The sequence below is a fragment of the Podarcis cretensis genome, assembly GCF_951804945.1.
Source record: "Podarcis cretensis genome assembly, chromosome: 8".
NCBI lineage: Eukaryota > Metazoa > Chordata > Lepidosauria > Squamata > Lacertidae > Podarcis > Podarcis cretensis.
Genome location: NC_137177.1, coordinates 21,165,983 through 21,191,658, shown reverse-complemented (window position 1 = coordinate 21,191,658; position 25,676 = coordinate 21,165,983). Strand labels below are relative to the sequence as shown.

The 25,676-nt window shown below is 46.1% G+C and overlaps 1 protein-coding gene across 2 annotated transcripts in view; it reads left to right on the top strand.

Annotated features, from left to right (window-relative positions):
• Window positions 1-2,124: 2,124 nt before the first annotated feature.
• The window catches only part of ARHGAP33 (Rho GTPase activating protein 33), a 50,174-nt gene continuing 26,622 nt past the window's right edge, over window positions 2,125-25,676 (top strand). For both annotated transcript variants that reach the window (XM_079985901.1, XM_079985900.1), the window contains exons 1-7: window positions 2,125-2,320; window positions 15,207-15,301; window positions 17,875-17,959; window positions 18,126-18,209; window positions 21,925-22,062; window positions 23,186-23,278; window positions 24,102-24,224. In XM_079985901.1, the coding sequence (XP_079842027.1) occupies window positions 2,315-2,320; window positions 15,207-15,301; window positions 17,875-17,959; window positions 18,126-18,209; window positions 21,925-22,062; window positions 23,186-23,278; window positions 24,102-24,224 (624 nt within the window). In that variant the 5' untranslated portion in view covers window positions 2,125-2,314. The remainder of the gene's footprint in view (window positions 2,321-15,206; window positions 15,302-17,874; window positions 17,960-18,125; window positions 18,210-21,924; window positions 22,063-23,185; window positions 23,279-24,101; window positions 24,225-25,676) is intronic.

Genomic DNA, 25,676 nt, shown 5'->3' with positions numbered 1-25,676 from the left:
GTGGGTTAAACTGGCATTTATAATGCAGATTCAGTTTTTTATTTGGGATTGCATCTTTCAAGATTAATGTGACATGTTTTACAGGTATTCCGTATCTCTGTTCTGTAGCAATGAGTTTTTCAGCAATATGGTCCTTGACATAGGGCTTCTATCTAGTAAAGCAGGATGTCTGTATGGTAGACTGACTTAGGTAGCTTTACAGGGGGACTGGACAAATTCATAAAGGACGATGCTATCAGTGGCAACTCGTCATGATGACTTTATGGTACCAGATTCAGAGGAGATAAGCTGCTGAATTACTGGTTGCTGAGGAACTATGGGAGAGGCTATTACACTTATCTCTTGTCTTGTCTTTCCAGAGTCGTCTTTTTACTGGCCACCATGTGACTCAGGATGCTGACTGGATCAGTCTGATCCAGCAGAGCTCTCCTTTATGTTCTCAACCTTGAGTTCTCCAGAACCTATCCAGCTTGTGATGCGTCATGGAGCCAATTTACTAACCCACCAGATGACCTTGCATGGAAGCATGAGGTCTTTATGCGAGCAGGTTCTGAGGGGTTGGGATTATCTCTGTGTGTGTCTTGTACCCATACATCTGAGCCATCCGCCGGGGTGGACTGATGAATGCAGCTCCCCCAGGGCTCCCTGTCTGGACTTGTTGCGGTGTCAGCAATCGCCTGGTCTGACCTCCATGTTGTCTACCTGGGAGGGCTGGTGAGAGATGAGGCAGTGGTGACAGTGTCTATTAATAAGAATGTCACTTGTCGTTATGTAATGGAGTCCCACTGTGCCATACCTTGCTTTGTCGCATTTGTGAGGTAGAATCACACCCCCCCTATTTTTTTTACCACCCAATTACATAAAGGCATAATAAGCCATTCAGTCGGTGCATATTAAACAAGGCTTTTAAGTACTGGCATTGGTGGTTCTCCTTTGGACTCTGATGGTGATATTTTGTGGGGATATATCACAAGGGGAGGTCATGAGGCCTAGTTCCCAGTTCCTCCTTCAAAATCCACACAAAAGGGCAAGGAAAGCCTGAATCACCAGGTATCTGTGCCCCTCACAGCCCCATTCCAGCAGCCTGTCCCTAGTATAAAGGGTGGGGAGGGGGCAGGAGAAGAAGACAAGGATCCCCAGTCCATGCCTGCATTCCGACAGAGCGAGCTTTCACATGCACATACTACTTTGTAGTAGCAATCCAGCAAATTTGAAGGGTGCGTGTAAACGCATGCATGCGTGTGTGTGTGTGTGAGAGAGAGAGTGAGTGAGTGAGTGAGTGAAAGAGAGATCTGGAGAGCAGGAGGACATAATTCAGAGAAAGGCCTATCTCCAGAAAGGTGATTTCCTTGTGGGGAACAACAGCACGAGGCCCTTTTTGTAACTTGGCTCCAAGCGGTTAGAAAGGGTGGCGTCTCATTTGCAAGGGTTTTTAATTTATTTATTTATTTATTTAACAAAACGGAAAAGAGGGAGGGAGAGAGGGAACTCCTAGGACGCCTGGGTCCTCTATATTTACCGTTCCCGAGGAGCAGGTCTCCTGAATTAGGGCGAGGCGGAACTGTGCCCCGTCCCTCCCTCCTCCCCGCCGCCGCCAACCTCAGCTATATATACAGTATATGTATTCTCTCCTTTTGAAAGAAAGATGGGGGCTGCCTATATAATAAATGGCTGAGGTGGGGAAAACGTTGGGGCGCCTCCCATCTATGCTCAGCTCTTTTGAGGGGGGTTGGGGGGTTGGAGAGCGGCCGGCCAGGCTAACAGTAGCCCCTTTGTGCCGTCCCTTCCAGCTGCCCCTTTTGTTTCAGGGTTGTTGTTTTTTAACCCCCTTCGGTGCGATCGCACGGCGAAAAAAACACACACAAAAAGCGGGTGGGTGGCGGGGTTCAAAACGAGGAAGGGCGACGTGTGTGTGTGTGGGGGTCGCCTCTCGGATCCCGCGCCTGCACCCCCCACCTCGTTTCCTTGCGCCCCTTTTGTTGCAAGCCGCCGGTCGCCCCCCTTCCCTGCCGCCCCCCCTCCTCCTCCTCCCCGTCTTTCTCCGAGCCTGATCCCGCCCCCGCTCCCCGCCCCGCCGCTGCTCTGCTCGCCCGCCCGCCCGCCCGATCGCCTCGCTAGCTGGCTGGCTGGCTGGCTGGCGCTCCCCAGCCGGAGACGGGCAGGAGGACGGACGCGCATCCGAGGGGCCGGGCCGGAGAGGATCGGCTGGCGGCGTCGGGCGGCCGCGCTGCTCCCTCCCCTATTGTCTCGGCTCGGCCCGGGACTGGCCCGGGCTGCCGCCGCCGCCGCCGGGGCACATCAGGATCGCGGCGCCATGGTGGTAAGTGAAGGCGCCTTTCCCTCTCTCTGGCTGGGGTAGGTGGGGGGGGGGGGAGAGGAGATGTGGGGCGGGCTTAGGGGGCGCCTTTCCTTCCTCTTGCGCGGCATGCACCTGTTACCATCGAAACCCACATCCGGCGCCCCTAGGAACACACCACCGCGCCCCGTCACTCTCCTCGCCGGGGCGGGGTGGAAAGAGAGGCCCCCCATCAGATTTCAGCAAAATGCAGAACGGGGAAAAGTCAGATGAAAACCCCTTATTTTGCTTCCAACAGCTTCCTCTCCGCCTCACCCCCCTCCCGTGGCATTTTTTTTTGGTGGGGGGGGGAGTGGGAACCCGACCCTCCCTTAAGTCCTGAAACTCGGGGAGATCTAGGTCAAGGGAGCGCTTTGGATGCGCCCTGCCAACCCATCAGCGCCGTGGCGCAAAGGGGAAGATTCCTCTGCCCTAGAGAGCAACCGCAATAATTCACCAAGACAGCCGACCCACTCTCCTCCCCCCCCCCCCCACGCGTCGCCACCACTTTCTCCCCATCATTAGGAGTTGTGCCTCATCCATTGTAATTAGAACATCACACACACACACAAATGCGCTCCACAACTTCCCCCAAATAATTAGGAGGCTGTTCTCTGCTTCACTCAACATCAACTGTTGGGAGTGCAGCAGCAGTAGGGTTGCTAGGCCCCGGCAGCTGGATTTGCAGCAAACCCCCAGAAACAAAAGGTGAAAAGCCAATGTCAGGAAGCAGGCAATTAAGACTAGAATTAGGTGATTAGGAGCACTGGCTACTGTAGCCTGGAGAGGGATCTATGATGCTGTCCACAATTTACAGTGTGTTGGAGCAGCTACTTTCTGCCATTGTCTTTCTGGCCAGTGGGAAAGAATTCCCTGTTGATATAGGTTGACCAGAAGCACCATTAACAGACTGGCTCATTGGTAGGCACAGCGGGGGACGGACGGGCACAGATATACAGAGTCTTGATCCGCTCAATTCTGAAAGAAATCCCGAAAAACAAAAATCACCTCTGTTCCACTTACCAGTGTCTTTGTGGTGTTTGTCTGTTACAGCTCCAAGCAGTTTTGCACCAGACTAACAGAGGCATTGAGTGGAGATGGATGGTGCTTCCCTTTGCTTAAAAGGAATTGGAACTGTCTGCAGAGAGGCTTGGCTTCACATGCTGTCTCTCTGCGGTCAAACAGGTCTTGCAGGGTTTTGAAATGATGCAGAACCCTGCAGAACCTGTTTTGCTGGAGGCGAAAGTAGGGTTGAGTGTACATGCACCCGTGAGCGACAGTCTTTTTCTCCCAGCTTGCCTTCAAATGCTCTGAGCCAGATTCCTTTAAGTCGGGCATGAGGAACCTGTAAGCTTTCAGGTGCTGTTGGATTACAACTCCCGCCATTCCTGGACATCAGCCGTGCTAGCTGGGGCTGATGGGAGCTGGAGTTCAACAGCGACTGCAGGGCCACAAGTTCCCCGTCTCTGCTTCAAGTTGAAGAATAGCCAGTGTTTTTATGCAAGGCTTGACATTACCATTCCCTCCAGGTTCTGCCAGCGTACCCCCCCCCCCATCACTCCCTTGGCTTCACTTTCCCCTTAACCCCTTTAGTAAGACGTAGGATTTTTATTGACGGATTGATAAATAGGAAGTTGTAAAAACAAAATGAAAACAAATCATGTTTCCACATTTGCTCCAGGAACAGCCGCAGTGAAACAAACCCATGTGCATATGTACAAAGAGAAAAATGCAAATGTGTGTGAAAAGTCAGTACACTTGACTTTTCTGCTAGGTGGTGGTAGACAAAGGCAACAAGAGGGAAAGTGGGTGCAGGGTGGTTGGGAGAGGGAAGGAAGGTTTGCTTGAGTCGTATGTGATAGCTAGTAAAGGTATGTGTTGAATGCATTGCTTGCATTTATCTTGAGCTATACAATCAGCAGGGCAGCCCCTTTTGGTGGCCCTGCCCCTTCCACTGGCTGCTGCCCAGTTGCCATTGACCCATGACAGGGCCTTCTTGGTGGTGTGCCCCATCTATGGATGTCTTCCCTGGTGCAGTGGGTCTGTCTCCCTCATTCAGGAGGAATTTAAAGACATTCCTGTTCACCCAAGCATCGGATAGCTGAAATATGCTGTTCCTGGCAACCTTGAAAGGCTTAGCTGTGGGGATATGCAACTGTTTTTAGAGGTTTTAAATATTTCATAAGTTTTTTATTTATTTTACTTTTAATTGCTTGGCCGTTTGTTGCCCTGGGCTCCCTCGGGAGGAAGGGCGGGTTAGAAATTTAATAAATAACAACAAGTGTGCTTTGCAATTATATATTGCCTGCCCTTCATTACACAATTCCGGGTGCGGATTGCGACGTAATTAACAACGATCATTCAAAAACAATTAAGGGCAGATGAAAAGACATGGTTTAAAATTCACATCACAGTTCAGTCCAAATGTAGCTAACATCCCATTAATGAAGTGGAGGTCATCTCTGGGTTAGCGTCACAGAGGTGGGTGCTCACATTTTACTTCCCTGCTTCTTTTATTTCTGGACCGCCAGGGGCCACAGATTCCATACATTTAAAAAACATTTACAAAACATTTAAAGCTCATGACTTTCCCCAAAGAATCCCAGGAACTGTCTGCTAAGGATCCTGAGTATTGTAGCTCTGTGCGGATGAAACTATAGCTCCCAGAATTCTCTGTGGGGGATAAGTGAAGTGTTTTAAATGTGCACCAAATGTGCTTTAAATATATGGTGTTGATCTGCCCTGTGTGGTCCACAAGCTGGAGATACTGAGAAGAGGTCAGCGCTGACTTGCTATCTTGGCCGCTGGAACATATAGCTTGAATTCTGCAAGCTTTCCAAAGTCAAGACTGATGGGAAAGTGTGAAAGAAAAGCAGAACCTCACGCTGTGTGTGGTTTTGCTCCTATCTGCGGGCCTCTGTTAAGGGCCTCTGTTAACGCAATTCTACGTCAGGAGTTTTGAGTGTCAAAGTTTATCTCTGCTTTTGCAGAAATTGGTGTCTTTGGTTACAATGTGTACCAGAGTCAGGCTTTCCAGTAATGTGAAAAGGACTGTTGATTGTTTTCTTTCTCTTGTCTCCTGTTTTGCAAGAGAAATGCACAAATAATAAACTATTCCCCACTTTTCTAGAGATCAGGATGCCTTGGGCCATCTGCATGAAAAATTTCAGCTTTGTAGCTAGTGTGGACTTGCTGTAACCATTTCAGGGCAGGCATTATGTCACCCATTTTGAAAGAAAGATGCACAAATTCCTCCCTTCTCAGTCCTATTGTTTGATTGTCCGCTAATGATTTATATGTCATCTAGTAGTTTCTGGCACTTTCTAGTTATCAGGGGACCTTGGGTTACATCTGTGCCAAATCTCTGGTTTCTTAGTAGCATTGATGTATCGTAACAGTGGTCTTCTTCTTCTTCTTCTTCTTCTTCTTTGGCGATCACTCGTAGCCGAGTAAGATTGTCTTCCATAAACACGGTTTTAACAATGAGTCCGTAAGTGACTGTGGAGGCCAGTTCACGAATGGCACTACAAGAGGGACCAGTAACAAAATGTTGCAGTGCTCCTTTTTTGTTCCAGCAAGCCAGCTAGGCCCCACTTACTCCTGTTATGGTATTTATTGTTAAACAAAATCCATATACCACTTGATTGTAAGAAAACCTCTAAGCAGCTTACAAAAGCATGAAATAAAACATTAAAATTGTTGATTAAAGCAGTTAGAAACAGGTATTTGAAAATATTCAAAAGTTGGTTAAACGGCCTCGGCCCGGTATACCTGAAGGAGCACCTCCACCTCCATCGTCCAGCCTGGACACTGCGGTCCAGCTCTAAGGTCCTTCTGGCGGTTCCCTCACTGCTAGAAGCTAAGTTACAGGGAACCGGGCTGAGGGCCTTCTCGGTAGTGGCACCCTCCCTGTGGAACACCCTCCCTTCAGATGTCAAGGAGATAAAGAACTACACAACTTTTAGAAGACATCTGAAGGCAGCCGTGTTTAGGGAGGTTTGTAATGTTTGATGCTTCATTATGTTTTATATTTACTGTAAGCCGCCAAATCGGTGAGGTATAAATAATAATAATAATAAATCATAAAAAGAAATAAAAGCAAATATAACTTCTACCTGTCTGGATAGGCTTGCCTAAACAAAATTGTTTTAAGCAGGTGCCAAAAAGAGAACACTGAAGGTTCCTGCCTGATATTAATAGGTGTAATAAAGAAGCGATATAGATGTAATAATTAAACAAAATTTGCCAGCCTGCGTTCCCTTTTAACTGGAGAAACCAGCTTGCCATAGGGTGAGCCCCTCGGCTTGTCACTGAGGCAAAAAAAAAACCTGCTTGTGAGTTTGAGATACAGAAAGATTTTTGAAAACTGCTGAATAGGCCAGTTTTGGTATTAAGTGCAGAGCTAAGTCAGAGGTACTTCCCCTGAAACGCATGCCAGAGGGGAAAAATAGCTTGGGAGGAAGTTTCTGCTTGATTTCCTGGAGACAGCGGTAGCTTTTCTTGATCTGTTGCTGTTAATTCAGGGCTGTGGGAGGAAGGCAGATGAGGGTCAAGGGAAGTCACAATGTCTTAGGCAAGTGTGGGATTTCAGTGGGGGAGACTCCCGGAAAAAACCTGTTTTCGTATCAAGCATTGGGACTTCTTGTTCCTAGTTTCCAGATAACACTGAAATCTCACCGGGAACACAAGCCTTTGCTACAAATTGGAATGAACACTTCTTAAACTGTGCAGGAGGCGTTCCAGATATAGACATCTGTACGAAAATGCACTCAACTTCTACAAACAGGGAACCCTCAATTCTTTCTTTGTATTGATTAAAAAATGTAACCCCATCTTGCCCCCCCATCAAACAAATTTAAAGCATCTTACAACCCACCCAACCATCGCATTACAATATGAATAATTATCCTTGTGTTTTATCTATATGACCCAAAGCCCCCATTTGGAAGCACCATTGAAAGGATTCTAGATTATCCTTTTCCCTGAACCTGTAGCCTACCAGGTGTCAGACTACAACTCCCATCTTCCCTGACCACTCCTCATGGTGGCTGGTGCTAGTGGGAATTGTAGTTTAAGGTTACCCACCTTAAATGATAGTTTTCTGTTTGTAGGCATCATATAAGGCCCCCTCCCTGCACTGCAGGCTAAAGTGGCATAATTGAGAGACAGGTTTATAGCCTTATTGACATTAAGCCAAAGTATGGAAGAGTATTTGAAAGTTATTTTAATGACTGCCTGTACTAATACGAAGCTTCCTGGGTCTTAAGAACCATGCATCATGGTATGTTAGACTGGCAGATGAGAGAAAGAGACTTTTTTTTGTGGTGGCCCCATATTTGTCTAACTCCCTTACTTGGGAGACCGGGGATGGGAATAAGATTGATTCACTGGCAAAATATACCGATAACAATATGCAAACCAAACACAGCCGCCCTGTCTCTGAATTTTACAAAGCAGCTTGTCAACCAAAAAAATTACAGAAATGTGAACATTAGGGTAAAGTGTACATATACATGCTTATATTAGTAAAAATAGCATACAAAGTGCATTATTTTAGGGGAAATTCCTTTGCAAAATGTGTGCATTAGGCAGAATAGCATAATTTTCTTTATGTTGATCTTGTTCTGTGAACTGCCCTGAGACCTCCGGGTATAGGGTGGTATATAAATTCAATCAATAGTAGTAGTAGTAGTAGAATAAATCCTTACTAAAATGCTGATGAATTTTCATGAGAATTGAAAAAAACAACCGTGCAAACTGATGTGGAAATATGAGAAGCGAACTTAAGGCTGGAAAAATGAGAGTTTAAGAGAAACCGCAAACAGATCAACCTAGCCTTAGCTGATACTTCTTCTGCTTTCAGAAAACCTTTTTTTTATTTCAAGCTGCTTTAAAATATGTAGTGCTCTGCATTATTTCAACTGCTTCTGTTTCTTAATTTATTTATTTTTGTTTTAGATTGTGGTTTGTTTTTTAACAATTTGTGTTTTGTTGTGCTGATGTCTGCCTTCTGGACCCAGAAAATGGCATTAAAATCTTTGAAATAGTGAACTGAGTGAGATGGCTGGAAAGGTGCATTCTTACCCATATTGTACAGAGCTAATGATGATTGTCTACATGGGGGTGTTCATTCTACCAGCCATGTGCTAGACTCTCTACAATGATCAGCTGTTGCAAGCCATCCACGCAGCCCTTCTGCCATGGGAATCTGTGAATGTGCCCTCCTGTTGTGTGTGAGCATTTCAATCTGGCAAGAGACTCTTTCCACACAAAGCTCAATCCTTAATGGAGTTATATGAACCTATTCAGGACAGAGAAAAGAAAGCGCTTCTTCCCATAGTTCATAGTAAAACTATGGAATTTGCTCATACAAGGGGCAGTCGTGACCACCAAGTCAGATAGCTTTAAAGAAGGAGTAGACAAATTCATGACCTGGGTAAGATAGCTCAGCTGGTTAGAGCATGGTTCTGATAACACCAAGGTTGCAGGTTCAGTCCCTGTATGGGACAGCTGCATAGTCCAGGGGGTTGGATTTGATGATGATGATTTATTGAATTTATATACCACACTATACACGGAGGTCTCAGGCGGTTCACAGACCAAGATTAACTTAAAAACCACAATTATATAGTCAAAATAAAAATAACAACTCAATAACAACCCCCCCTCAAAAAAAACACAACATTTTAAAAGGGCATAGGATGCAAATCAGATCAACCAAAGCCCTGGTTAAAAAGGAGCGTTTTTGCCTAGCGCCTAAAGGTGTATAATGAAGGTGCCAGGTGAACTTCCCTGGCGAGAGCATTCTGCAGACGGGGAGCCACTGCAGAGAAGGACCATTCTCATGTTGCCACCCTCCAGACCTCTTGAGAAGGAGGCACACGAAGGAGGGCCTCAGAAGATGATCTCAGAGTCCTGGTAGGTTCATATGGGAAGAGGCGGTCCTTGAGGTATTGCAGTCCTGATTCTCAGGGTCCCTGCCAACTCTACAGTTGTATGATTCTATGAAGGATTATAAGGCTACCTGGAAGCGGTATGCTTCTGAATGCGAGTTGCTGGAAATCACAGGAGAGGAGAATGCTGTTGCTTTCAGATCCTGCCTGTGGACTTTCCAAAGGCATCTGGTTGGCCATTGTGAAGATGCTGAATTAGGTGGACGACCGGCCTGAGCAGGATGCTGAAGTAGCTGAGCCACTGCAGGCCTGATCCTGCAGGCTGTTCTTATATTCTTAAGTCCTTGCTATTCAGGGGACAGGGTCAAACATTGCACCGCCAGTGCACATCATGGGTCATATGCCTTTACAAAATGTCTGGATCAACTAGGGATGCAGGTGGCGCTGTGGTCTAAACCACTGAGCCTTTTGGGCTTGCCGATCAGAAGGTCGGCGGTTCAAATCCCTGCGATGGGGTGAGCTCCCGTTGCTCAGTCCCAGCTCCTGCCAACTTGGCGGTTTGAAAACACACCAGTGCAAGTAGATAACTAGGTACTGCTTCAGTGGGAAGGTAAACTGCGTTTTCATGCGCTCTGGTTTCCGCCACGGTGTTCCATTGTGCCAGAAGCGGTTTAGTCATGCTGGCCACATGACCCGGAAAGCTGTCTGTGGACAAACGCCGGCTCCCTCGGCCTGAAAGCGAGATGAGTGCCGCAACCCCATAGTCACCTTTGACTGGACTTAACCATCCAGTGGTCCTTTACCTTTTTTACCTTACCTAGATCAACTGATGGATTCTGCTTGGCTTATGGCAGAGGGAAGGCATTCCAGATTTCTGGAGCTATGGCAGATAATGCCTGCATTTGGATGGCCCACCCTGTGGTTTTCTGTAAGGGATGATGGCAGTCTACTCATTCCTGGGAGGGAGGGTTTTTGGAGAAGAGGGCATGGCTCAGTGGCAAAGTATCCACTTTGCAAGAAGAAGTCCTTGGGTCCAATCCCTGGTATCTCCAGGTAGGGCTTGGAAAGGCATCCTGCCCAAAACCCTGGAGAGCAGCTGGTGCTACCGGTCAGCATAGACAATATTGAGCCAGATGAGTGCATGGTCTGGTATGGTAGAAGGCAGCTTCCCATGTTCCAGCTGAGGGGTTAATCAGAGAGGGAGTTTCCAAGCAGATCTTTGTAGGGGAGAGGAAATAGAGAAGTAGAGGGGGTCCTGCGGCAAGGAGCATGAGTGGAGGAAAGGGAAAAAGCGTCTCAGCTGATCGTGCATCCCAGCGCACAACAGCGTTCCTCCTGTTGTAGCATGCGTCAGCCAAATGCATCCTCCATAGTGCACACTCGGGTATTTCCTCACCACAAGTCACAAGGGCAGCTCAGATGCCTGTTGGATTCCTGGTGGTGACAAAATAGCTGCAGATCTCAGCCTCCCTGCTGCCGGTCAACTGCTTGCGCAATCCTGCTGTGGTGTGTGGTTGAGCTTTGTGCCTGCTACCAACCTGTGTCTTTGGGTTGCAGTCTGGTCCAGAACAATGGGACGCTTTGGGGAGCCGTCATTGCATAGCTCAGTGGTACAGCATCTGCTTTGCTTTCAGAAGGTCCCAGATGTGATCCCTGCTGGCATCTCCAGCTAAAAGGGTCAGGTAGCAGACTCTGCCCCAGACCCTGTAGAGCCACTACCTCGAAGGGCAGGCACAACTAGACTAGATGGGCAAAGAACCTTCCCTGGTTGATTTCACCTTCCTATGTTTCCTCTGAGTAGCTGCAAAATTTCTCAGGAAGGTGCGCGATACCTAGTTAGCTGTGTCGATTGTCAGTCTATCTGTAGGGACCAGAAGTGAGCTTTCGATGTCTGCGATGAAAGTATTTAGGTAGAATTCCCAAGCAATGCCAGGGCTAAGGCTGGTAGTCCGGTCGTCCGTCCGTCTAATATAACAAAGAAACAAGAAAATGTCAGGGCAGTTTTGAAAGGTTCAGTCCGCCATCTTGATTCAAAATTGCATTCTCACTAGTTCCCAAGGGTGGACACTATAGTTTTCCAGTTCTGACAAAATGGAAAATGCTGTGGTTGGAATGCATTTTCTGGTTTGTTAGCTCACTGACATTAGGGAAGAGCGAATGGACCGCAGGTACGATCCACAGTCTTATTAATATCTTATTTACCTGATATGTGATTTCCCAACCTAGTGCCTTCCAGTTGTTCTTGGACTACAACTCGCCCCATACTTGACTGCCAGCCATGGTTGCTAAGGCTGATGGTAGATGTAGTGTAACAATATCAGGAGGGCACAAGGTTGGAGAGAATTGAGAGAAAAACCGTCTGACTTTGTATCAGGCAACTTCCTGTGTTCTTATTTACAGCCAAGAAACAGCACAAACAAAACAGAGCAACAGTGAAATTAGCAGAAGATTGTAGTATCAATTCATTCAGGTAAATTCCTGTAAAAATACAAGTCTTTTTATACCTAAAGAAGAGGTTCCATATGTCCAGAATTTCCCAGACATAGCCGGTATCCAGTCCGGGGAAATCTGGACGTATGGCAGCCCATGTTGGCAGTGTGGATTTTGGTGAATTTCATAAAAAAGCTGAAAAACTTGTGGTTGTTTTTTTAAAGATTTTGTAAAGGAAGCTCAACAACTTTGCCAAAAAATCCTCAACAACCCTAACTAAAGGATTAAAGTGAAGTGATTTATTCCATGATAGTCATAACTCAAAATAGAATCAATGAAATTAATGGACATGGTTAACGTTGAGCCAGCAATTTTAATGGGTCTACTCTGAATAAATCTTTGTTGGATACAGCCCTAGGTAAGAGGTAACTGACATCTCTGAGGAGGGTGTTCCAGAGGTGAGGTATTTTCACCAAGAAAGCCCTATCCCTGGATGCCACCTGCTTGACCTACCAAGGTGGGGCAAGTCAGCTGAAGATCTGGGTAAACAGGCAGGGCTGCATGGAGGAAGGTGGTCCTTGAGCTATGCTTGTCCCAGGCCATTGAAAGCATGATAGGGCAAAATGAGTTCTTTGAATTGCTCCTGGCACTGAGTAAATGGAGGATGACTCAATTTGCTCCTGCAGAGGAGTGTTATTCCATTGACTGCCATGCTTTTCATCGCTGTGAGCAGGCACCTGGGCTGAATCACAACAGGCTTTGTGTAAAACTGGAACTTTTCCATGTGGCCGTCTCCAAAACCACCAGCCTCGCATCTTCTCTCCCCTAGAAATGTGTCGTAATTAAACAAAGCATCATCATTTTCAGTTCCCCCACCTCCGCTAGCTGAGGAGGCTGATCAAATGGAGCAGGGGAACACCGGACGCAATGACAACACCCCATAACTTTTTGTCTCACAGCCCATGACTGGGGGAGAGAGGAAGAGATGTGGATTTGTTGCTCTGAGCTGTTCTAGGCTGCATCGGCAGAAGTATTGTGTCCAGATCATGGGAAGCAGGGAGACCATTGTCCTCTAACCTCCCTTGGAGCACTATGTTCTGGGCAATGCAGTTGAAGAAGAAAATCAACAAAGTCGAAAGTGCCCAGAGGGGGGCAAGGGTGAGGAGCCTGGAGACCAAGCCCTAAAATGAAAGGTTGGAGGAGTTGGGTATGTTGCTTAGCCTGGAGAAGACGAAAGGGTGATGTGATAGTCATCTTCATGGCACATAAGACTGTCAGTGGCTACCAGCCATGGAAGCTATGCTCTCCCTGCATGGTCAGAGGCTATAATGCTTCTGAATACCAATTGATTGAAACCACAGGAAGGAAAAGTGTTCTTGTGCTCGGATTCTGCTTAAGGATTTCCCACATGTTTCTGGGTGGCTGCTGTGAGAACCCGATGCCTGGACTAGATGGGTCACTAGCCCAATCCAGTGGTTTGTCTTATGTTCAAATATTTGAAGGGCTGTCACATAAAGGAAACAAAATTTATTTTCAGCAGGGGTGGGAAGCCTCTGGTTTACGGGCCAACTTTGGCCCACCAGGCCATTCCTGGAAAATCACTCCCCACGTCAGACGTAGCATCAGGAGTGAGGCCAGTATTGGTATTGCTTCAAAGGAATATTTCATGGAACCATACAGTTGGAAGGGACCCCACAAGAGTTATCTAGTCCAGTCCCCTGTAATACAGGAATGTTTTGCCCAACGTGGGACTCGAACCCACAACCCTGAGATTAAGAGTCTCATGCTCTACTGACTGAGCTATTCTGGATCACAGAGGGGTTCACATTGAACCCCCTCCATTTCAGACTCTTTAGCAAGACTCCTCGATGGGACACGCCCAGCGTGCCTCCAAAGACGCTTGTTACCTGATGTCATTGTGATGTCATGTGATTGACAGGTGGGTGGCCTCCGCTCGCTTTTTATATCTAGAGCAGGCCTGCAGGGGGAAGAGCTTCTAGAAGGAAGGATTCTAACCCGTGGGTTCAAATGACAAGAAAGGGGAATTTGAGTAAACACTAACTTCTTGATGGAAGGACCTGTTTCACAGTGTCCAGGCATAGGCAAACTCCAGATGTTTCGGGCCTACAACTCCCATCATCCCTGACCACTGGTCCTGTTAGCTAGGGATGATGGGAGTTGTAGTCGCAAAACATCTGGAGGGCCGAATTTGCCTATGCCTGGTGGAAGACTCTCCTTTGTTAGAAGTTCTTAGGCAGAAGCTGTCCTAGTTTCTGATTTTATCCCGGAATATCCCACTTTTCCTTAGTATTTCCCTATTTTCACTGGAGAAATGCTGGAGGGTATTTCACCAATCTTAGCACACAAGAGGGTCTGTAGGTAAAGAGGTGGTCTTTCGGGTATTTGGGGCCTGAGTTGTCCTACCAAGGCTGACGAACAGACTTTGACTAGCCAAGCTCACCTCATTTATATACGAGAACAATCAAAGACTGGGGGAGATTTGTGGATTATATGAAATGTTATTGTACACAAATAAACTCATTAGCAGGATTAATTTAAACCAAACAGTTAAAATTAATGCGAAAGAACAGCCAGGGAGTAATTAATAATTGGAGTAATGAAGGAGATGTAGCATTACAATTTAAATATATATATATATATATAAGAAACCGCAAAAGGAGTGGGGAATAGTAAAAATATACATATTTGTTGGAAAATATTAGATTGATTTTTGTCAAAATATTTTTGAAAAACTGAAATATATACATTATATATATTTATATGAAAAGAACAGTCAGGGAAGTTTGCTTCAGCGCTGCCCCTATATATAGACCTGTGGGTTTTTACAGGTTTGGCTACGGTGTTTTGAATTGCGTAATCCCGCTCTGGATTATTTTATTTTATTTTGGGAGTTTCGGCATTGAAATGCGTAATGTCACGTGATCGCAGGTCTCTCAGTTTTCCAAGCTGTGTCCTGTGATATCTTTTGAGCTACCCAACCAAGGGGCTAATGTTATGTCTAACGACGTTATTTTTCTTCCTTTTTAAAATCAGTTATCTGGATGGTGGTGGGGAAATGACAAGTATTGCTAGCAAACCGAGCAGCGATTTAAAAAAAAAAAAAGGGGGGGGGGGAGATTGCAAACAGTCCTTGAAGAGAGGTTGACAAAATAAAACGTATCTCGACAAACTGGGAAACTGAGCTAGATAATGTGGCAGCCGATGTAGGGAGAAAGCTGGATGGCATCTATTAAAGATGCTGTTGGTATAGAATGTCAGGGACCGGCATTGTACTGGGAGATCAGCCATTGTATCCTTTTGTAACTCGGGAGGTTCCTGCGATTATCTGCGGAAGATATTGTGAAATCTGTCTGCCAACCGATCCCTGACTTAGCTGCAGGGTGGAATTGTAGCAGGCCAGCTCTGAGCCTGAAGAGTGATCCCTGGATAACTTCTTCTTCTTTTTTCCCCTGCCTTTGCTTTGGCTGTGGGAAGAAGTGTCGGAAGTGTCAATATTTATGCATACCTTCCTTATTTTGACTGCACAGGCCCGGAGCACGGACAACATTGATACAACAGGAGAAGGTCAAGTCCGCTCGCTGGGGAATGCAAGCAGTAACATCAAGGGGAAGCCAACCAAGAGGTAAAATTGAGAGAGAAAGAGAGAGATGAAAACAGGCCCAAGGCTGTGTTGCATTACAGGACTGTAGGTTCAACCCCCAGGACTGAGAGGCAGCGTATGGTCGCCAACTTTCTGAACTCGTCCCTGCAGCCTCTAAACCAGGCTTCCTCAAACTCGGCCCTCCAGATGTTTTGAGACTACAATTCCCATCATCCCTGACCACTGGTCCTGCTAGCTAGGCATCATGGGATTTGTAGTCCCAAAATATCTGGCGGGGCCGAGTTTGCCTATGACTGGTAAAAGAGACTCTATTGTTAGAAGTTCTTATGCAGAAGCTGTCCCAGTTTCTGATTTTATCCCGGAATATCCCACTTTTCCTTAGTATTTCCCTATTTTTACTGGAGAAATCATGGGAGTTGTAGGCCAAAACATCTGAAGGGCCGAGTTTGAGGAAGCCTGCTCTAAAAGGTGTGGCCGTTTGATCTGTAGGCGCCGTTTTTTTATCTCTTGGCTGTGAAAAGCTTCGCCTGCTCTTGCCCCCTATCCTGCAGATCTAACATAGGGCAAAGAGACTACGGTCTTGTTTTGAGTGAGTGCCCACCCACAATTTAATGTGAGAGGGGATGTATGAGTGGTTGCTGGCTTCAGCCACCCCTGCTGCAAGTTTCTTCCTCTCTCGAGCCACGTTCAGCATCGCTGCTAGAAAGCAATGCTAGTAGCAGCGATGCTGGACATGGCTTGAGAGGAAGTATGAGGGTGCAGGCCGAACGGCTCTAAGGGCAGATCCACAGCGTAGATTTAATGCCCAAAAGAATCCTGGGAACTGTAGTTTGTGAAGGGAATGGCAGGCCCGTGAGAAGGAAATGATAGTTTCCCAAGAGTTGTCGGGAGGAGTCTATGTGTACAGTGGTACCTCGGGTTACATACGCTTCAGGTTACGTACGCTTCAGGTTACAGACTCCGCTAACCCAGAAATAGTGCTTCAGGTTAAGAACTTTGCTTCAGGATGAGAACAGAAATCGTGCTCTGGCGGCACAGCGGCAGCAGCAGGCCCCATTAGCTAAAGTGGTGCTTCAGGTTAAGAACAGTTTCAGGTTAAGTACAGACCTCCGGAACGAATTAAGTACTTAACCCGAGGTACCACTGTACTGTAAATGTGCGCTGGATTTGGTTTCATTGTATGGCGCAGATCTGGGCTGAGAGTGCCTGACGTAAGCAAACTAAAGGAATTAGGATGATGGGGAAAAGGCCTGCAGGGAGAGGGCTTGAGGCAAGGCAGGGAACAAGTGTAGGATTTGGGGAGAGGAAGGTGCATGGACTTCCACAGGAATGTTTAGCAGACTTCCTCAAACTCAGCCCTCCAGATGTTTTTGGCCTACAACTCCCATGATCCCTAGCTAGCAGGACTAGTGGTCAGGGATGACGGGAATTGTAGTCTCAAAACATCTGGAGGGCCGAGTTTGAGGAAGCCTGGTTTATGGGGTGGGGTGGGGGGCAGGCTAGTTTCTGTCATACAAAAATGAGAAGACTTGCATGTGTACATTTTATCTGAGATTCTACAAATGCTAGGAACTTAGGCTGCGTACACACGATACTCTTTCAAACACACTGGAAGTGCCTTCTTTCCTGCAAAGGACCAGAATTCTTTGAGGGCATGTGGGAATGTGCTTTGAGCGTGCTTTAAAGGTACTGTGTGTATGCAGCCTTACACTTTTTTTAAAAAAGCAAGCAAGCTGGGAATCTTAGGATTCTGGTTCATCTAGGGCAGGGTGGGGAGGAAAATCCCTCTCCCCGCCCCGCCGTGATGGACACCCATGGGAGGGAGGTTGGGCTCAGAATGTCACAATGGCTTCATTGCATATGGCAGGAGGGTACTTTTTAGTATTTTACCTAAGGCTTGAAACTCAAGAGTTAGCACCCATAGCAACATAACTCATTCCCTTACATAGACCTACTGTATTTTTCGCTCTATAAGACACACTTTTCTCCTCCTAAAATGTATGGGGAAATGTGTGTGTGTCTTATGGAGCGAATGCAGGCTGCGCAGCTATCCCTGAAGCCAGGAGAGCAAGAGGGATCGGTGCGCACCGATCCCTCTTGCTCTCCTGGCTTCAGGGATAGCCGTGCAAAGCCTTTTCATGGCAATGGGAAGAACACTCCCCTTCCCCTGAAGAGGCTTGACACGGCTATCCCTGAAGCCGTGGAGAGGCGCTGCGTAGAGAGGGAGAGAATCTATTTTTTCTTGTTCTCCTCCTCTAAAACTAGGTGCGTCTTATGGTCGGGTGCGTCTTACAGAGCCAGTCTTAGAGAGCCAGTGGTCTCAGAGAGCCAGTGTGGTCTAGTGGTTCAGAGCGGTGGACTCGTAATCTGGTGAACCGGGTTCGATTCCCCGCTCCTCCACATGCATCTGCTGGGTGACCTTGGGCCAGTCACACTTCTTTGACGTCTCTCAGCCCCATTCACCTCACAGAGTGTTTGTTGTGGGGGAGGAAGGGAAAGGAGATTGTTAGCCACTTAAGGTAATGATAAAGCGGGATATCAAATCCAAACTCTTCTTATGGAGCGAAAAATACGGTATCTCTCTTTCCCTGCAGACTTTCCATCACACAAGGCCACTTCCCCAAGCTGACCGAATGTGCTCATTTCCACTACGAAGCACTTGACTTTGGTCACATTGAGGTACGTTTGCCAACCTGCTTTCTTCGCATGGCTTGGGAGAACGAGGAACTGTTACCTTGGGCACCTGAGTCCCTATGGCAGGCTGGGAAGGGAAGTGGCAGGACAGGTGGATATTTCTGCCTCCCCACTGCTGCAGGGGGCACTTAAATTTTCTCTCTCCCCACAGCTGCAGCTTGCACCCGAGCAGAATGAGAATCTCAGTCACTTGGAGGAGGGAGAGGTGCTGTTTGATGTGCAGGTCACCTGCCAGGTAAGGGGCGGGGAAGGGGAGTCAACTGGCAAAACCTGTTGGATTTGGTTGGATTTGCTTCTTATATTCTTGAGCCGAGTTGTCAGCTGACTAGGTAACTGGCAGCTGTTCACCCATCAGTACATTATTTTATACTGCGCACATTATTTTATACTGTAGTTAAATTAGAAATAATTTAAAACTTAAAAAATAGTTCAGTTTAAAAAATTTAACAATTTAACTTGACAGTTTAAATTATTTCAAAGCCAATTACTTTTTAAAAGATTCCAAATTGTTTCTAATCTAACCAAGGTTTATACCTGCCCTAGCACACTTGCAGCCAGATCCAGTGCAGAGGGAGATATTGTTTTGTGCAATGGGTTTAAGCATGCTAAACTGGATGGGATTGGCTTGTTAAGTAGGCATAATGCTCATTCCCAGGGAATTCTGGGAATTGTAGCTCTTTGAGGAGGGGCTGTTGGGGTTTTCTGATAAATTCTTAATTCCCTACTGTACTATGATTACCAGGAATAATTGTTAATTGACTGTTTAATTGGTATAAAACAGGTTTAGGTTTGTAGGGGAGACAGCGTTCTGTGTGTCTTGTTTGATGACACTGAGGGAAAGGCCTAGCTTCCTTTAAATGTTAGATAATCTGGCCACCCATTTTGCAATCTGAAGTTGTGCTGTGCTTCCATTTTAATTATGTGCTGCGTGTTTCGTTTCTTAATTGTGAACCACCCTGGGATATATTTGTATGAAGGCTTGTATGAGTTCCGCCAACCTGGAATATTCCCATTCTGTAGTCCTACTCAGCCAACCAAATCTCCTGGACCAGGTGAAAGATGCTTGTGAGAAACTCTCAAGCAGGACCTCAGTGCGACCTCACTCTTCCCACCCTCGATTCCCTGCAACTGGGACTCAGATATAATCCCTCTGATGCTGGAGGCAGAACATAGCCATCGTGCATCTTAGCTGTAGACAACGATACGATAATCTTTATTGTCATTGTCCCATACAGAACAACAAAATTGAAAAAAATCTACATCAGACATTCAAAAACCAACAAGCCTGCTATCCCAGCTATCCCAGCTTGGTTAACCCCCTAAAAACTCTGATACCCCATAACTGAATTCAATATACTCACATAGAGACTACCTTGCACTGCGTTTAAAACCAAAATCGCATTTGGATAGAAACTGTTTCTCAGGCGGCTAGTCCTAGTCTTTATAACCCTGTACCTTCTTCCAGAAGGCAGAAGCTGAAAGAGATCATTTCCGGGGTGTGCACTATCCTGCACTATCTCTGCAGCTTTCTTATGGCACCCAATTATTATCTTCCTTGCATTTGTCTAATCCTCTTTTACAACCATCCTCGTTTTTGGCCGTCATTGCCTCCTATGGGAGCAAATTTCAGCCTTTAACTGCAAGCCCTGTGAGGAAGGGCTTTTGACGCCTGTGCTGAATCTTCCAACTTTCAGCTTCATTAGATGCCCTCGAGTCTCTAGTGTTATGAGAAAGGGAGAAGAACTTTTCTCTATCTACTCTCTCCATGCCATTCATGCACTTCTCTCATGCCACCTTTTTGTTTGTTTGTTAAGTTTTTATTTATTTATAAACTGAAACCAACACGGTTTATTGAATTGCAGTAACAAAAACCAAACAATATCACAAGGAAAAAAAAGAAAAATAACAAATTACACAAAAGAAAAATAAATAAAAAGAACACACCAAAAATACATAAAACATAGTCTTCCCTCCACCCATGTTTGACCTCCTTCCCTTAATCTTCTTTTATTCGTATTGCTTTGTTTTTGTTCCACTTCCATCCACTTCCTCAATATTTCTACCCTGTAAACTTTATTCATTGCATATCGATATATTTATCCCAGAACAATGTTTTTTCATGTACTCCTTTACACAGTCTCATTCTTCAATTAATTTTTGATCTGTTTGTCCTCTTATCACTGCCGTATTGCATTTTCTCTACGCCAAAACAATCCCGAACGCTGCAACCTTTCCTCACAAGGGATTTGCTCCAGTTCCCTTGACCATTTTGACTGTCCTTCTCTCAAAAGTTTTTCCAACTCTAGAATATCCTTTTTGAGGCTAGGCAACCAGAAGTGTACACAGTACAGTGGTACCTCAGGTTAAGTACTTAATTCATTCCGGAGGTCCATTCTTAACCTGAAACTGTTGTTAACCTGAAGCACCACATTAGCTAATGAGGCCGCCACACGATTTCTGTTCTCATCCTGAAGCAAAGTTCTTAGCCCAAGGTACTATTTCTGGGTTAGTGTCTGAAGCGTCTGTAACCTGAAGCGTCTGTAACCCGAGGTACCACTGTATTCCAAATGCAGCCACGCCATAGAACTGTATAATGGCGTTATGATATTGGCAATTTTGTTCTCAGTTCCTTTCCTAATCCCTAGCATGGACTTTGCCTTTTTTCTTTTTTTCTTTACAACTGCCGCACGCTGCATCACCATCTCAACGCATGTCTGGGATTTTGTCTGTGTGTTTGGATTCTGCCCATGGGCCTTGGTTTCTGCTGTGTTCATTGAACTTTTGGTACAGAGACCAGGGCAGTTCCAGGTTTGAGGGGTCCCTCAGCAAACAAATTTTGGGAGAACCATCCTTCTCAGGCTTACTTGCTGTGGCTGGGGCTGCAGGAAGTTGCAGCAATCATCACTGGCAACTGAGTCTGGGAGCCAGCATTTAAATTTCCCACAATGCCTCCTTCATCCATGGGTTTACCTGGTGGCAGGGGCAGGTAGCAGCAGCAGCCACAGCAATGCTTCCTTCAGAGATGGAACAGCTGGGTCTGAGAACCGCCATTAAAATTTCCCACACTGCCCCTGATGTAGCAGCGCTGTGAGGCATTGTGGGGAATTTTAAAAGAGTGTCTCCAGCCGTCTGGCACTGATAAAAGCACCGGGGATGGGTGGTAATTGTTTAAAGGCCCAGGACAGGTGTTAATGATGATCCCTTCCTAGCATTGACCAAACATCTGCTCAAGGGATGCTTTGTGGTAATGCTGGGCTTGGATGGGCCTTGCGAATGCAATTCAAACATATTTTCTCTCTCTCTCTCTCTCTCTCTCTCTCTCTCTCTCACACACACACATACACACACACACTCACACACAAAAATATTGACCCTGGGTTTGCTCAACAGCTGTCTACCACCCTCTTCTACCTGCATGGTTCTGAATTCATAGTAGGTTAAATATATTTATTAAGCCAACTAAAGGTATTGGCCGTATATGGATTTTTAAACTTTTCTTAGGGCCCAACCTTTTACTTTTTTGTAAAACGGCCTCGGTCCAGTATACCTAAAGGAGCGTCTCCACCCCCATTATTCTGCCCGGACACTGAGGTCCAGCGCCGAGGGCCTTCTGGCGGTTCCCTCATTGCGAGAAGCAATGCGAGAAGCAAAGCTACAGGGAACGAGGCAGAGGGCCTCCTCAGTAGTGGTGCCCGCCCTGTGGAACGCCCTTCCAGCAGATGTCAAAGCGATAAACAACTACCTGACATTCAGAAGACATCTTAAGGCAGCCCTGTTCAGGGAAGTTTTTAATGTGTGATTTTACTGTATTTTTGGTTTCTATGAAAGCCGCCCAGAGTGGCTGGGGAGGCCCAGCCAGATGGGCGGGGTATAAATAATAAATTATTATTATTATTATTATTATTATTATTATTATTATTATTCCTCAGTGTTTGCCTTTCTCCCTGCAGGGAAAGAGCTGGCAAGTGCACCGCAGTTACGAGGAATTCCGCACCCTGGATGCCCACCTCCACTGCTGCATCTTTGACAGGCGCTTCTCTCAGCTTCCCGAATTGCCGCCCCTCAGCCACATGCGGGCCCACCCTGAGGTGATTGTCTGGGAGACATTTTGAGGGGTGCGTGGGGAGTGTTTTGAGGAGGGTGTGACTATCTGTGGCTTGGCTTCTGGCATGCATTGGCAAGAGTTACGCCAAACACAGGAATCTTGCATGTCCCCTTCCCCAAACAGAGAATTCCAAGTACTGTTTAGTATAAAAGTTGTCCAGGGAATTCACACTGCCTCTGGAGACTGGACATCTTTCTCAGTCTTAGTCTACCCTGACTTACAGGCCTGGCCCAAAACATTTTGCTGCCTGAGGCGGAGAGCAAGATGGTCACTCTCCCTGGTAGCACAGTTGGTAGAGCATGCGACTCTTAATCTCAGGGTTGTGGGTTTGAGCCCCACGTTGGGCAAAAGATTCCTGCATTGCAGGAGGTTGGATCAGATGATCCTTGTGGCCCCTTCCAAGTGGTTAGAGTGTTGCACAGGGCCTGGGAGTCCAGGGTTCAAATCCCCGCTTAGCCATGAAGCTCACTGGGTGACCTTGGACCAGCTACTGCCTCTTGGGCTAACCTTCCTTGCAAGGTTGTTGTGAGGATAAAATTGTGAAGCGCATTCCACCTTGGTATGGAAATACAGTGGAACCTTGGTTCACGAATGGCTTACTTGCCAAACAAATTGGCTCCCGAACACCGCAAACCTGGAAGTAAGTGTTGAGGTTTCTGAAGGTTTTTCGGAAGCCAAATGTCCAACTCGGCTTCTGCTTGAGTGCAGGAAGCTCCTACAGCCAATCGGAAGCCTTGGTTTTCAAACGGTTTCAGGAGTCGAATGGACTCGTGGAACGGATTAAGTTTGAGAACCAAGGTACCACTGTAAATGTAATAACAAATAATGAAATTAAATGCTATCTGATACCAAGGGCTACCAGTCTTTTTAATTCCAAGAAACTACCCTCACCATACCTATTAGGTGGGGGACCTGCTGCAAGTTACTGTGTCATAAGCACTCTGCACATGCTCAGAGACAGCATTGCCAAAGACTTCCAGACTTTGGTGCTTCCTAAGTGCCCATCTTCATACCATCTCTTCTCAAGTAGTTGTCGGCTTCCGTTGACACTGAATCAGGGAGCTGATATGCCAGTGACACCTTATGTTTTCTCTCTTCTTTGCCAGCTGCTGGTGCCCATGCTTTCACAGTACCTGGAGAAGCTGTCAGCCATTGTGGACAGCAACATCAACTGTGGACCGGTCCTCACCTGGATGGAGGTGAGGAACAGTGAGGGTAGCTGTGGTGGTGGAGGATGCAGCTGTTTCATTTGCAAGCTGAAATATGCTTTGTGTATTTCTTTTTATTTTAATTTCTCATATAGGATCTGATGAAGCACTGTACAATATAATTGTGTGTGTGTGTTTTAAGCAGATAAATGCAAGTCTTAAACAATGTATGTGAAATGCCTGAGACATTTGGAATGTTCTGCAGAAAAGTTAAGTAGGTAATATTACTGCACAGAGTAAACCACTAACGCTGCCAGGGTGCTAGAAATGTTAATCTTGCTTTCAAGGGCTCCACAGATACCCATTTCTGCCTCTTTTGGAAATCTAGCAGAAAATGAGATGGAAGCCCCATGTGGTGTGACCTAGTTACTGTATGCTGGGATTAGGGGTGTAAGGAGGTAACGATTTTCATCCAGTGCTGGGTCCGTCACAATCAGTGCTGTTTCTGTTCCGCTACAGTTTGACTTCCGCTAAAACCTACGCTATTCATCTTGCTATCCGCTGCGGCTGAAACGTGCATAATTAAATAAAGCAATTGATTTCAGTGGAAGGGAAATGACAATAACATTTCAGCAAATATTATAGCGATTTACATAACATTTGCAGACTAGAAGCACAGTACTGAATGCTGCTTGCATTTGCTCGTGTGATTTCTGTTCCTGACCTCTGACGAACATGCAAAGCGTGGGAATTTTTGCTCTTCTTTCAGTTTCTGATGGAATTTTCTTAACACCTTTATCTCTGGATGACACCCACAGAACATTCCAAGGCTTCACCCACTTCACTTGTATTCTCCCCCTGCCCTTTATTTCAGATTGATAACCATGGCAACCGACTGCTGGTCAATGAGGAAGCTTCTATCAATGTTCCTGCCATTGCAGCTGCCCATGTGGTAAAACGCTACACGGCGCAGGCATCTGACGAGCTCTCCTTTGAGGTGAGCACTACTTTGTAGTTCATGTTACTTCTGAGTAGACCTGCAATGCAATACCTTTTCAATCTCTCTTCCCAGCTAGGGTGCTGCTTGGGAGCACAGAGAGTTCCTCTCCCCCAGGGAAGATTTATTAAAACTTTTTTTTTGCGGGTGGGGGGTAAACCATTACAGGTATACAACAGTCACAGACAATCTAGCATAGGATGTGTTCAGCTGACTCAGAATAGACTCAATGAAATCAGTGGGATTAAGTTCATCATCTCCATTAAATTCAGTGGGCCTACCCTGACTAACGTTGGCTTCCATGCCATGAATTTAAAACCAAAAAGAAACAATAATCAACAAAACAGCTGTCTTTTTATTTCCTAAAAATATTTACAGCCCCCCTCACTGTGGTTTCCAAATCTTTGAAGAACTCTTTTCACATTGACTTGTCTGCCAAGGAACCCTCTGTATCTGTGGTGGAGTCTTTTGTACACTGCAAAGGATTCTGGGGAAAAACCTTGGGTGCCATCTTGTTTCCTGTGGAACTCTACCTTGCTAGGACCTCACTGTCATCTTGTGTGAACCAAGTGCACCTCAGGGCAAGCCTAGGACCCATCTGTGTTAGCACATTCCAAGGAATGTCCTGTCGTGGTGGGGGATAACTTTTTCTTACTGATCTGAGGAACCCCAGGGATTCCATGGGGACAAATATCACCTGCTGTTTCCCAGCATATATCAATTCTGCACGTTTTCTCTTTGTTTCACAAATGGGATTCAGTGGGACTTTCTTCTGGGTAGACATGTATAAAAGATTGATAAAATGTGATAATATAGATGAGGTACTTCAGAAAAAGCCCAATTTAAAATGTAACTAGTACAGGTTGTCCTACTCAGGATAGGTTCATTGAAATTAATGGACATGGTGAACTTAGGTCCATTAATTCCAGTGGGTCTGTTCTAAGTAGAACTTAGTTGGAGGCAACCCTACATATATTAATCACCTTCATATGAAGTACACACCTATGTAACCCAGACACTGGCAGACTGGAACAAGTCCCTTAGAGGCTCTGGGCATTCCTTGTAGTCAGAGTAGACCTACCAAAATCACTTAGTCTACTCTGAGTTACTTAAATCTAGTAGATTCAGTGGATCTACTTTTAAGCACGGCTAACACTGGAGATTGAGAAGAGAAGACTCCCTGGAAAAGACTCCCTGGAAAAGACCCTGATGTTGGGAAAGATGGAGGGCACAAGGAGAAGGGGACGACAGAGAACGAGATGGTTGGATAGTGTTCTCGAAGCTACCAGCATGAGTTTGACCAAACTGCGGGAGGCCGTGGAAGACAGGAGTGCCTGATGTGCTCTGGTCCATGGGGTCACAAAGAGTCGGACATGACTAAACAACAACATTGGAGATTGCCCACCATGGTTCATGCACTAACATAGGATTGTTGTTGTTTTGTTAATTTGT